The sequence below is a fragment of the Apostichopus japonicus genome, chromosome 17 (assembly GCF_037975245.1).
Source record: "Apostichopus japonicus isolate 1M-3 chromosome 17, ASM3797524v1, whole genome shotgun sequence".
NCBI lineage: Eukaryota > Metazoa > Echinodermata > Holothuroidea > Aspidochirotida > Stichopodidae > Apostichopus > Apostichopus japonicus.
Genome location: NC_092577.1, coordinates 16,516,435 through 16,530,863, shown reverse-complemented (window position 1 = coordinate 16,530,863; position 14,429 = coordinate 16,516,435). Strand labels below are relative to the sequence as shown.

The 14,429-nt window shown below is 39.9% G+C and overlaps 1 protein-coding gene across 1 annotated transcript; it reads right to left on the bottom strand.

The window, feature by feature from the left end:
* Positions 1-11,015: 11,015 nt before the first annotated feature.
* LOC139984439 (uncharacterized) lies at positions 11,016-13,555 on the bottom strand. Its single transcript, XM_071998353.1, has 4 exons — positions 13,304-13,555; positions 12,708-12,853; positions 11,940-12,130; positions 11,016-11,127 (listed from the first exon to the last, which is right to left on the bottom strand). Exons 1-3 carry the CDS (start codon positions 13,539-13,541, stop codon positions 12,089-12,091), a joined length of 426 nt encoding a protein of 141 aa, XP_071854454.1. The 5' UTR covers positions 13,542-13,555; the 3' UTR covers positions 11,016-11,127; positions 11,940-12,088.
* Between the last annotated feature and the right edge of the window lie 874 nt (positions 13,556-14,429).

The following is a 14,429-nucleotide window of genomic DNA, read 5'->3' as shown; positions in this document are numbered from 1 at the left end:
ATCCAAATGCGAAGAACATTGTAAAACATATTAATGTTCAGAATATCAAGACAAATATCTCAGCAATGTTGTATATAAATTCAACAATATTACCAAATGCACAGGTATGTCAATTATTCCAGTTTGCACAACCAGTGAAATTATCCAAGTTTGTTAACGATTTCTTGTGTTGTGCAACCATATAAGTAAATTCCACAGCCTAAATGTTACATCATCGCCTCATTCTCTCAAACTATGTTTCCTTGTTTTGTGATTTATCACAATTTAAAGGTGACATGCAGGGCTCAAAATATATGGGTTTTTTGGAGATGGCGGGAGCTCTTATTGGTGTTGCGAGGGCTGTTTGTCGTGTATAAATTGTAGCTATAAAATTGATTAATTTTACAACATTTTATCATTCAAAGTAATTACTATAAAAAGTAGACCTACCATTGGCTAAGAAAACAAACAAAAGTTATACATTTTCAAAGTGTTACACCAATCCACTCTCTTTATTTCGACACTCAAATAATAACGTTTAATAGTAGACTGTTTATTCACGAAAGGTTTCTCCTTTTTCTGCTTCTCTTCCCCCTTATCTGATCCACCAAATGCACACTTGAATCTTACTCTAAAGTTTTCTGTAGGCACATGCTATAGTATGTTGTTTTCATCCTACTTCATCATTTCAATCATGGCGACCCATAATTAATATGGTACTGTTCATTAAATGTACCCAATGGTCAGTCTAAATCTTGAAAAATATTCCGTAGCTATAGCAATATACCTTCCTGAGTTGTTACTACTCTAATGCTACTAAAATGTTGAAAATTATGGGAAACATATGAATTATCGTTGCAATAATGTTGGGAACGTTATGAAAATCAAGAGAAAATTTTTGGTATTACAGTAACGCTGTTGTTTGAAATTCACGGAAATTGACAGGTGTAAATTAGAAAAGAAATCAGGGAATTCCGTCAAAAAGCTCTTCCTGCATATATTACTATGATTACAATAATACTAACCGTGAAGCAAGATTGTTTGTGTTGTCATCAGCCTATTATATTGCCTTGACAAATGGTTTATGGAACCCACGCAATATCACGCTAATATACCCCCATCCCCGCCTCCTTCCCCCATTGGTTCATATGCCTAATCTTTTTATCTTGTTAGTCATTTCATTAATTCCCTAAAATCGAAAAGTCTGTTAGTTTTTCCATGGAGCTATAAACAGACCATGGTTGTTCCAAAATAACCCACATGGCACTATGTCCTACTTGAAGTCAGTTGCGTTCCGAATTTTTGCTATAAAAAGTAGTAAATTTATCGCCATTTTTTAACAAGATAGACTGGCATGGTCGTTACTATGACGCAAATCTGGTCCTCCTGCCTTTCTATTTAGGTATATATTAGGAAAACACCGAAGGAGTTGTCAAACTTTGTTCACTTTTCCCACAGTATCGTGTAACACAACACTTTTTAGCTAGCTAGGTGGTTGTCCTTTAATGTGGGTTTTCATGTTGTGTTGTTGACTAACAAAAAGAAATGGCAGGCAAGGGTTTTTGTCAGTTGTATTTCACAGTATTGTATCATCATTATAGCAGCAAACAACAATTGGTTGCATTTTTCCGGAAAAGGTGTGTTTGCATTGCAGAAACTATTAAAACTTCATTGCGTTATTGTTGAAAAACATTGCTTCATTTCAAAACAACATGTGCTTTCTAAGGATACTAATGATGGTTTGCAAAATAACAGTACTAACAATTAGTGTTTTTAACAGTCTGGAGGATGAGTTGACAGGTAAATGCACAGGTATAGAAAAACATGTTCAGGACCATCCAATGCTTTTTGTTAAATTGTGGCAAACAGTTCCTTTTAAAATACTATGAAAGTAGGAAAGAGCAAGTAACACATTTTTATACTTACTGTTTTGAAGTAGCGATGAATATGTAGGTTATCTTTTCTGTGTTTTGTTGCAGGAGCCAGGACAGTGTTTACGTTCGGCGTGTTCCTGGTGTTGTAACCTTTGAATCGCTGCCACCATGTAAAAGTTGGATGTCTGGTAGGACTAGATAATTACGATTGAAGAGAGACTCATAAGAGGATTGACGTGTATTTCAATCGTGTATATGCTACAATGGGTACTGGCCCAAATAACATGAAGTATGAGTGTATTATACAAAGTGAGTGACCAATGTGCTTCCGGGAAGGTTTTGGCGAAGTCTATTAGACACTTTCATACATAAATTCTGAATATTTTGATTATTCCAAGAAAGATGATTATCGATATTAACGCCAAGACATTTAGACAGCATAACTTCAACACCGCAAAGTCTGATACTATTTATGTTAGGATTTAAGTGCTTTGAAGGTGTACTAAACACAATAGAGGTAATTTTGTTAACATTGAGTGACAGTTTATATGCACAAAACCGATAATGAATATATGTAAACTCATTCTGAATAGTATCCAATACAAAATTTATGTCATGACTGGAAAAGAACAGTTTGGTATCAACAGCATAAGAGATTATATGAAATTTGTTGCTGGCTCTATAGAGGTCATTAACATAAATTATAAACAACAATGGACCAAGTATGGACCCTTGAGGAACACCACACTTAATTGGCTTACGAACAGAATTTATATTATTAATAGCAACAAACTGGTGACGATCAGCAAGATAGCTTTTGAACCACTGAGGTACAGTTCCCCGGATTCCATAATCATTAAGTTTGTGAAGTAAAATGTTATGGGTCAAGAGTATGAAATGCCCGACAGATCCGGAAATATACCAACAGCATACTGATTATCTTCGAAAGCTTCCATCAGTAAAATGTAAAATTGCATATGTAGTTGAACTGCCAGGTAGGAAACCTAATTGATAGTTATACAGTAATTTATGCTTAGCAATAACGTTATATAACCGTGAGAACATTATTTTTCCGATTACCTTGGAGAAACATGGGAGAACTGAAATGGGTCTATAATTTTTCACGGATTCCTTTTCACCGGCCTTAAAGATAGGAACAACTCGAGCTATTTTTAAGGATGTGGGAACAACACCATGCTCAAAAGAGAGATTAGAAAGATATGTGAGTGGAATACATAATGAATGGGCAACATGTTTTACAATAATAACAGAAACACCATGAAAACCAGCAGCGGATGGCTTGAGTGATACAAGTACTTTAAGGACCTCATCTCTTGTTGCAGGAATAATGAATAAAGAGTCAATGACTGGTGCTTGCAGATACATTTTGTAGTGAGAATTAACATTAGGAATCTTATTTTGAGTGGCTGGACCAATAGTAGTAAAATAATCATTGAAAATCTTTCCAATATCCAATGGATTCGAAACTGACCCCCCTGATAATTAATCTGTTCAGGAGTGCGATTAGCTTGTCGACCATGTAAAAGGGTATTTATTGACCGCCAAACTTTTTGCATCCTGGTTGTTATTATTAAACATTGGTGTAGTAAGACTTTTTGGCCAGCCTGATAACAGACGTAAGACGATTACGAAAACGTTTGTAATCGTTCAAGTTGTTTGCAGTACGACTACGGAGATATTTTTTATATAAACGATTCTTTGTACGGCAAGAATTAAGGATGGCAGGAGTCATCCAGTCATTCTTGTCACTAATACCCTTTTTTGTAGCAGAGTGTCACGTTATCCTAGTAGGCAAATTGTGGAGTGGACGAAAAGAGTAAGAGTGTACAAGGTTGAGAAATAAGCAATAGTTTAATTACTTTGCTGTAGAAAAATGAGTCGACTATTTAAGGTTTGCAAAAATAACAGAGTTTGGTCTACGTAACTCGGTAACCGTCTTGATTTGTCAGACGATCAGTTAGATTTCTCTATATAGCCTGAAAATGAAAACACGTTTTAATGAATACAATATTTTTCAGAAAAAGGCGCCCATTAAAGAACCTGCGAACGAAAACCAAACTACTGAACGACTGATCCGCTTGTAACCCCAGTCCCCTTGCATCGGGACTGTGACTGTGTGATCATCTTCAGGTGTGCATCACCATTCCCTTTGAAAGGGAACAGATACTACACATGATCTTAGCCAAAAAGTCGAGTTTAACTGAATACAATGGGTTGATTATTGACAAAGCTTCTCGATAGAGGTAGTGTGACCTTGAAAGTTTCCAATCCAAACTATGTCTTATATGCGACCAGGTTATTGCATCTCAATTGTCAAACCATAAAAGCTGTCTACTTTTCAAGACATCGGTTTTATCCTAGTGCAAATCAGTTTAATACAGATGGGACAAGTACTTGCATTCCTTCTTTTGACTACTGGTCAATGCTGGTTGTAGAAGGCCTAGACCTACCTTAAATTACATGTAGGCGAGGGCCTCGGTGTGATTAGCTTATTAAGCTAACCGAATTTCACCCTCGTGCCAAAAGTTAAATAACAAAACAAATAAACAAATTGTTGTTATTTAGTTGTAAATATACATATAGTATACCCATAGATTACGATAGGAGTGCATGTGACTTTTGTAGACTTGAGACATAAAGAAAGTACAAATACGTAGCTCGCTGTATTTTCTATCCTCGTGTTGTTGCAACTCTCTCTGATGCCAACGCACCCACAGTACATATGATATGTCTCCAACGTATGATTGGAGACTTCAACTGGTCGATAGGTTTACTAAAGAAAAGAAAACAGATACAACGTTAACCTAACACCCGTAAGTGTGCCATAAGTACATGAGGCTTAGTGAAAAGAATACACAAAAGCTAAGTTACGATAAACTAGCTGTGTGCTTTTTACGTGCAAAGAAAACGGACACGGACCAAAGGTCAACAGAACCAAAAACAATCTCAGTCTGTAAAACAACCACCACAAAGAACCACCTGTAAAACAACCACCAAAAACCCAACTGAAACCCACAAACACAAATCTCTCACTAACGAAGCGTTTAACGTGACGTGAAAAGGACACGGACCCAAAGGCCAACAGAAGCAAAACCAAAAAAAAACACTACAAACCGGCCCCAAAAAGCCAACTCCAAACCACAAACAGAAAAAAAACCCAACCCATATTATGTAACGACCACACAACCCCACACCCAACAACCAACTCACTCCAAACCCCACCCGGGGAACGCCGTCCCGATAGCAGACGACAGGCCTTTTTGGGGTACCCCTCATCCCATTCACATTAAGGGTCACGAGGGATGTTTTGTTCCCAATACGGGTCTTTTCAGGCACCTAGCCGTGTTCCCTCTTTTCCTGCGAGCGAGCAGAGTTCTTAGCTCCTCGTCAACTTTGATCGAGTGGACCTCCCTGTCAGGAACAGGAGGTCCACTAGCGACCATCGTGTCCGGTATAGCGGAAGCGACTGCTGGCAGGGTGGAAGGGCCGCTCGAGTCAAAGAGATCAGTGGCCTGTTTCGTCTCATCAAACCAATCGGAGGCCTCCTTAGCCGCAACTACTAAGGCTGTAGTGCAGTCCTCCATTGGCGAGTCAGAATCTGGGCCACTTGAGCTGGTTGCCTCGGGCCCGACTAGCATCACCGATAGCGGGCGTAGCTACCGGTGAACCAGTACAAGCGGCATCCTGCTCCGCATGCCACTCCGCTAGTACCATCTCCGCCGTTTTGTCCTGCTCTGCCTCAGTGGGCAGGCTGGCAGTCTCGGCAAGTTCGATCATGGAAGAGGTCAGACACGAAAGGGGGAACAAAGTCGGACACTGGGGCGACGACAGGAGCATCAGGTGGTACGGTGTCAGAGGCCGGGACGGGGACCGCTTCAACCACGCCCGTAGCCACTCTCACTCAACACGAGTTGCAACCAATATCCCCTCTACACTCGGCCAGGGTATGCCCAACCTGTTAACAGCGGCTACACCGCTTGTTCGGACACAATGCCTCATGCCCTTCCAGCCCACACCAACAAGTGCGAGGCTGGCCCGGGTATGCAATGTGGGCCCTGTGCCCTTTAGCCCACAAGGTAGAGGGGATATCGGACTTCAGCTCGACTCTAACTCGTGTAGTCCCGGTCTTCGCACCCTTACATTCAAGGAATTCCGGCTCCTCGTAGCCGCTCACTTTCCCAAAACGCCCCAGTGTCCGCACAACAACCTGTTCAGACATGTCCAGAGGGAGATGGAGGACTGTCACCCACACCGAACTGTCATACGGTGTGACCTTCAGTCCCTCAACTCCCTCCAACACCTGGACGCCTCGGACGCGGGCAGCCTCCGAGGTGAATCGTACATGAAAACAATTCATACCCCGGAGAGGTTTACGCTGAAGCGCGTGAACCTCTCCAGGGACCTTTAAACCAACAGAACGCAAAACTGGAAAAACTTGTTCGGGGACGACCTTAGCCTCCCCCGAAAAACTCAACAATACGATTTTGCTATCACGGCGAGCCGCCATGACAGCTAGGGGTGTGGCAAAGCCACGCACCTATACAAAAACCAAAACAACGAAACAAACTAATGAAGGCCAACGTAAAAAACACTAAAAATGTCTGGTGAACGAAAAGTGGAGAGCAGCCGAAAACAAGTCCGCACTCCACGAAAGCCAACTGCCAATACACTAGCTGTAGCTGGCATTGGCCGTACAATTTAAGATGATATGTTGTTACACCTGTCATGAATTCACACTCTAAAACACCTCCCCGCATGCTATCGGGACCCTTAAGTAGTTAAATTTACAACCTTACTTACCAACTATATCCAACCTCTGTGAATAGCCACCATGTTAATGATAAACGTTAGTCTATCACTAAATTTGTCCTAATGTCATTTTCGATCTTCTTTTAGTTGACGGACTATAATGTAGACAAGCTTGTTTTTAACTTCCAGGGGTCATAAAAATGTAACTTTACAAAGCTGAAGAGTATGAAACAGTTAGGTAAATACTGAGTAAAAATGTCAGTAAACACGGGCAAGTCGTACACTAATGACTCAATGAGTTAACATTTAAGATTGAACCTTTTTCGCCAAAGTAGCTGTTCCAGTGTCCATACTATGACTACTCGCCAAACGTGATTCGGCTGTGTAAATACGAACTTCGAATGTTGATTTCAAGTTTATTTCATATGAAAAGAACCTGAAAAGTACTCACCATTGGGTAAATAGGTATGTTTTCAGGTCATATCGGTACATGTATTAAATTTGAAAAAAAATTGGACGAACGAACTTGTTTTCGTACGCAAAATATGGACGTTTCAACTATGTGATAGACATGCTGATTTGTGTGTACGTATTGTCATGTGTTTTTCATTTGGCAGTAATGCTGCTTTGCGATTGGTGTATACGGACTAAATCCTACCTTTCAAAGAGAGAGTTTCCAGGTGCTTTCGTGCCAAAAAATAGTACCCAGTTTACCGAATAAGGAAAAAATCGTCGGCAAATTTTGGCTGGAACAAAGCGGATTTACAAATAATACGACTTTTGTGAATTTTTTAGGGTTATTTTGAGTTGCCCCTCTGACTGGACTTACGGAACTGCAAGAAAACAGCTTTGCCCCACGGTATAATATATAATATATTCGAGTTTGTTTACGCGTGGCAATGTCGACTTGTCGGCACAGGCCGAATTGTTGAGGGGAATGTTAAAAACCGTTCCCAACGATGTCAATGATATTTTGGGGGGGGGGGGGCGGAATAACCACTGTTGAGCTTTGGAAGGCGCTTTCGAAGATGAAGAAAGGCAAGTCCCCGGGTTCGGACGGGCTTCCGAGGGAGTTCTACCGGGCCTTCTGGGCAATAATAGGACCCGACATCAGAGCCGTCTTCGAAGACGCCTTCCAAACGGACTGTTAAACCAAAGTCAACGTCTGGGCATGATTACTTTGCTGCCCAAGTCTGGGGACCCCATGGATCCTAATAACAAGCGTCCGATCACCTTGTTAAATGTGTACTACAAGTTGCTGGCTAAGGCTTTGTGCAACCGCGTTGCACTGGCTATGCCACATCTTGTGGGTGATCTCCAGACTTGTGCAGTGAAGGGTCATTGCATCCACCAGAACTTGTGGTTGATGCTCGACTTGACCGACTTTGTTATTGAGCGTGATCTGCCATGTGCATTGGTGTCTCTTGACCAGCAGAAGGCCTTTGACATGGTGGAACGCGGTTTTTTAATGAAGGTATGGGAGACGTTTAAGATGCATCCAAATTTTCGTAAATGGATTTCTGTTTTGTATCAGGAAATTTCAGTTCTGTAATCGTAAATGGGTTTTGTTCAGAGGTTTTTGACGTAGAGAGGGGGGGGGTGCGCCAGGGGTGCCCTCTGTCTCCATTACTTTGTTTTGTTTAGCGAGACGCTCTCTCGTCTTTTGGAAAGGGACTCCAGAGTTGCCCCATTCCTTGTGCCAGGGGGTGCCAAAGTGAAATGCATTTAATATGCTGATGACGTCACGTGTGTTGTCTCGAGTCTGGGCTCCTTTCGTGCCCTCTCGCAGGATTTATCTATCTTTGAGAGAGCTACCGGGGCGAAGTTGAATCCGGAAAAGACAAAGGGTCTTGGTAGCTGGAGATACAGAGACTTACCATTCGGTGCGTCGTGGTCGGATCAGAATATCAAAATTAATTGTATATGGTTCGGCTACGATGCACCTTGTGATGTCACCTGGAACGAGAGGGCTGAGGTATTTCAGAGCAGGCTCGAAACTTTTGGCACCCGCTGGCTTTCGATCTTGGGGAAAGTCACCGTTATTATTCGCTTTGTTTCGCCCATCTTGTGGTACCCGGGCGCGGTGTATCCAATTCCGCGTCGCGTCCTGGTGCGGTTGGAGAAAGCGATATTTTCATTCATTTGGTCAGGTGGTACAAAGCTGGTCAAGAGGGCGGTATTGTACCAAAAACTGGAGAAGGGGGGACTAAGGGTGGTTCATGTGGGAAGTAAATTAACCTCTTTGTTTTTAAGCAATTGTTTGTAGCGGTGACTGACCAAGGGTTGCCTTGTTCATATTTTGTACGTTTTTGGGGCGGATTGCACCTGCGTCGATGGGTCCCGGCGCTGTTTAGCAACAGAGAACCGCATAGTAGTACTCCAAACAGGGTGGTGCCTGTCATTTGCTCCGCTCTGATTGAGTTGCCCCCTGTTGACCTGTCACAGCCGGCCCTCGTTCACAGTTCGTTGCGGGATAGGGCCTTGAATGCAATTTTTGTACAGGGACGTCATTCTGCCGAAGTATGGCGTTCGGTGCATTCGAGGCTGAATGGTTGCAGGCTCCGTGATCTTGCATGGAGAATTGCATACGGTGCTTTGGTGACCAACCTTAAAAGGTATCATTGGCGATTGGGTGATGGACTGTGCCCAAGGACCGGCTGTGACAGCTTAGAGAGTACCGCTCATGTTTTTTGGCATTGTTGCTTTGGTTTAAACTTATGGGAGTGGTTCCAGACCTGGACCGACCGTGTAACGGGAGAAGGTTCATGGTCGGTAGGACAGGGCTTTATATTATATGGGGTAGACCCTCCACTTTGTTCGGTTGCTGTATTGCATCGCATTATTTTTGTTTGCTCTATTGTAAAAAAACATGTTTGGCGGAATAGATGTGATGTGGTTTTTAGGGGGAAGGTCGCCAGGCAGTCCTGGAGGCGGTGAAGTCTGACATTCGCCTTCAAATTGAAGGCGATTTTCGCCGTTTATCTGGAGCTGCCTTTTTTGGACGGTGGTGTGCTGGGGAGTGGTTTTTCCTTTCGCTGCGTGCGGGTCGTCCTTTTGTAGTTTTTTGAATGTTTCAGTGGGGGGTGTTGGGCGTTTTTTTTGTCGCTGCAGGTCGGCGAGCGTATGTTGTTTTTTTTTGGCTCGCTTGACCTGAGTTTCGTTTTTCATAATGGGATGGTTCGGTAGTGCCGTTTGGCCGTGACGTTTTGTATCCCGCATGGCGGATCACGTAAAAAACAATATATTAACCCCTTTTTATTACATGTCCTTTTTTCTAAAAGCGATTTCTCCCAACACGTCATCCTCCTTGCATCCTGATTGGATTTAATGTTAAAAGTGCAATTTGGTAAGCTGCGAAGAAGAAATTCTACCAACAGTGTATTTTTTTTAGTAGTTTACAAATTGCAGTTGAAATTTTGAACTGGGTTGAACTGGAATTTTCTATACAGAAATTGCCCCAAATTTCAACTAGGTTGAAATGGGTGAACTGGGGTTCCCAACTGTTTCAACTATGTTTAACTGGGTCCAACTGGTTCAACTATGTTTTACTGGGTCCAACTGGTTCAACTATGTTTAACTGGGTCCAACTGTTTTACTGGGTCAACTATGTTTTACTGGGTCAACTATGTTTAACTGGGTCAACTATGTTTTACTACTAATATTTTGAACTGGGATTCTCAACTGGTCCAATACTCGACCCGGTTGGGATCCCCCTAAGGGTTTAAATTTAAAGGTTATTTGGTAAAAGAGCTCAGTATTACATATGACAATTGAATAGATAAGCTTAAATTCATGAATAGAAGGATGCCAACATATGTTGTTTGTAGAATTAAATATATTAGAAAATGTGAAACCTACCACAATTTAAAAAAAAACATGACATTGAGGAGTACAATTTGCTGAAACCTATTTAAAAAAATACAAATAACATAAAAGGCAAGGTGAAATATACTGGCAGGAATCTGAGGAAATGTAAGTTATGAAATACATAAGTGAGAAAGACATGACATTGTGAGAAAGTTGATAACTTATTTAAGAAATACAAATAAAATAAACGGCAAGGTGAAATAAAAATTAACAAATAGGCAAAGTGAAATATACTGACAGGAATCTGAAGTATGAGTTATGAAATTAATAATCCTATAGTGTGAATTTGAAAAAAGGTACTTAAAGATTAAACATGTGAATGGAGTGTAACAGTTTTTTACAAGATATACTCTGGTCCCAAAAGCAAATGTATATATAATTTAAGTTAAAGCACACCATCGTGGCAAGGTGAACATCTCAAAAGGAGCTAAAACATCCATCCATCCCCCCTCCCCTCCCCTCCCCTCCCCTCCCTAGATATTCTAGCATGTCAGACTTTGTTTTTATTGGTCCTTTTTCCTTTGTGTCCTGTTCAAATCCATTATTTTTTCTGTTAGAAATTTTTTAAACTTCTTTTGCTCGATGTCAAATTCCTCCTTAGAAAGGTTCTGCCTCTCCAACCGATCTTCATAGCATGCTATAAAAGGAAAGAAAAAACAGATGGTGTCAACCAGATGTTCATGATTGATTAATCCAAATTGTTTACAGCTGTAAAAATATATATACGATTGTACTAGTACAAACATAAACTTATATTTCTTTATAATATATATATATATGTAATACATACATCATAGCTCCCAAGTTTGGATTAGTGAGATGTGGGTCCCAGGGCTGCCAGAGTAGATATTTACACTAAGCAGAGTGCCACTATGTTGGCAAGTAATGCATCTCAGTACATGTTAGACATGCATGTATCAACATTTTTATTGCTTGTTTAACTCATGGTTCAAAAACAGTGCAATATTATTAGAAATTTTTCACTAAAGTTATCATTGCTTTATACAACAAAGAAATTATGTTAGTGATAATGGATAACATCCACCTTAACATTTATAATCATCAAGCTAGCTAGGATAACCACAGGTTTGTTTATTTCTGTAATATTATTTATGCACCAGATTTGAAATGGAATATTTGAGATGTTGCACATATATATATGTGTATGTATGGCAGGTTGCTGGTTGGCATTTTGACTCATGCATACTTGCTCAAAATTGCATGTTAGTGTTTTGCCTAGCCAAAAATAAAGACAGTGGGTATTTAAGTTCAAAACCTCTTATTTTATGATAAGTATTGGCAGAGTTGTAGCTAAACAATGGTCAGTGGGGGTGGACCGACACCAAAGTTTTGCACGTAGTGTACCACAACATTTATTTTCCAACAAATGACTCCCAGATTGCTTGAATATATAATATAACTCCAATGTGACTAACCGTTTTCACTTACCTTTCATAGTGTCCAACTTCACTGGGCTTAGAGGTGGCTTCGCAGCATTCCCTTTAAAGCGGTTGCAAGCTTTCCCATCGACGGACTTGTCTTTTAGTTTGTCAGACCCCCAAATTGCCACGGCCAGATTCTTGACAAAAACATAATTTTTATTTTGCAGTTGAAGCATCTCCATTTTGTCCAATGTGAACCTGCCAAAAAACATGAAACAAAATAGTCTTCACTCTTTAAAAAATACACTTATTTTTCAGTTCATTTTCATTTCAGGATAAGCAGTTTTGTTCGGCTGAGCTTTGGAGAAAAAAAACCTTTTGCATTGTTTGTGTTTGTACTCCGGTGACCTCTGAAATTATTATTGATAAACGTGTTGATATTTGCTTTGAAATCAAATCACCAGAAATTACATAAGAATTAGGTTCGTAAAATGCTACATTGCATGAAGTGTGGGCCGACAGTTAAACCACGCAACTAGTGCTATCTTACCACTGCATTTGTTGCTACAAGGCGTATAGTACATGGGGCAACATAATGCAACTGGTTTTCTCGACTGGTTAACCAATGAACCGGAAATGCACAGAACTAGTTTGATTGTGATTGTTTGGTGTAGTTATCTGACTCACTGACCATACTGACGTGCACAAGCATGCTTTGTGTGTAGGCCTTTCAAACTCTAACAATAGTTATACAGTACATGATCACTTTTTTTCCAGAGGAAGAATAATAAGTGTTTCATTCTGCCTTAATGATGCTTACAAATTTTGGCATTACCTTACCACCAGTGGTTTTGTACTTAGAGGGGCCATCACTTCTTTCCATCCCACAAGGTTCCTCTTCAGGGACAATTTCAGGTGAAGATGGTGGAATGGTGGTGTGCCTGGTTGGTACTTCCTTGGAATTTGGTGGATCCTTGACATCTGATGAGGGAAAATAATAAAAAAAAATATTTATATTTAATTGATATTTTAATAGATTTATGGGTGCTGATCATGGTGTTATCTACACAATATAACAACACACTATCAAAAAGTTGTTAATTTTTTTAACAGTAGATCTATAGTGTACAAATTAAGCCTTACTTGAAATTAGATCGATAGTTTAATGTTCATAATGTTCAGTGTAGGGCATCCTCACATTTGTAGCATAAACGTGTATGCTGTATACTTCACTAATAACTTTCGCAAAGTATATCATTATGCCAATAGGACACGCCATGTTTAAAACAACGATCAAGGCAATTGCGTAAATTTTTAAATATCTGTGAGCCTCTTTTGATGGTGACATCTTAAATTGAAAACCTATGTCTAAATCAACCTGTTATTTGCATTAAATAAGTGGGAACTTACAAATTAATAAAGCAATACTACCTTTCTTTTCACAATGTGGGCAGCTCAGTTTTTCCAACAGTGCTCTCTGCAGTCGGATGTTCAAATCTTGCACTTCTTTCATCTTTGCCCCCAGTTCCTTGTTTCTTGTCATCAGCTCTTGGTTTTTCATCTCCAGACCATGGCATTTCCTCTTCATTTCTGGTTCGTCTCCAAAAACAGCACTCCTTTTTCGGCACTCAAGCCGTTCTGACAGCAATTTCTTAAGAGAGCTGCTCATAGCTTTTTGTTTTTCTTTTTTTCCTCTTTCTAAAAAAACAATGGATTCGAAATTAGAATTTATCAGCTAAATCAACTTTATAATTTTGATTACAAGTGTTAATAGCATATATATGATATTTCTACATGTGGATAATAATAATTTCAAATGTTCCCATCAAGTGCCATTGTTTCAAATAAAATATATTTTGATTGTCGCATAAATGTGGTAGACCAAAGACCAAAATATTGTTTAGGCCTTTTTTAATAGTACTTCGAACAGCACATTCACATATCTATCACTCTATATTAACACATACAATTTGTATTTTAGGCAGTGTTGTGAATATTAAAGACCATGAGAGTGTACATGTAAACTTTTGGTAAGCACACAGTGGGCCACCAATCTGCATTTAGTTATCAGACACTTCTTTCTATAAGTTCATATCTGTTATTTATTAAGAAACATTTAAACAGATTAAAGTCCCTCTTGAACTTCCATACAGGTACAGCTAGGGGAAGGCCAAAATAATGTACAAAGATAATGCATAGAAGACTTTTCTAACCAAGTTATGCAAAACATGGTTCTGGCAAATCTCAGAATTTGATTGTACAGGGAATGGAACTAAGTGGGTTACCTTACGTTGTGTGATTCCTGGGGATAAATGAATCATTGGGCTTTAGCAGCTTACTAAGTTGCTAAAACCTTCAAATATTAATTATAGGCAAAACAATAAATGTTGAACTATGAAATCTCTTCTAATCCCAGCAACTCTAATAGCATTGCAAATGTGGCCAAAGAGAATGTACTTATTGTAGCGTCTCATAAACAAGACATTGAACAATAAAATATTTACCCTTGCTTTCCCTGAATCTAACATTTCCTGTCGTAAGGACAGGGTTTTGTTTT

Bases quoted from the DNA above. Each gene is read 5' to 3' on its own strand.
- LOC139984439 (XM_071998353.1), bottom strand. From the start codon at position 13,541: ATGAGCAGCTCTCTTAAGAAATTGCTGTCAGAACGGCTTGAGTGCCGA. The intron at 12,854-13,303 runs GTAGTATTGCTT...TTCCCTCATCAG, and splicing joins CCCACATTGTGAAAAGAAAG to ATGTCAAGGATCCACCAAAT. The intron at 12,131-12,707 runs GTAATGCCAAAA...GTTTTTTGGCAG, and splicing joins ACAAAACCACTGGTGGTAAG to GTTCACATTGGACAAAATGG.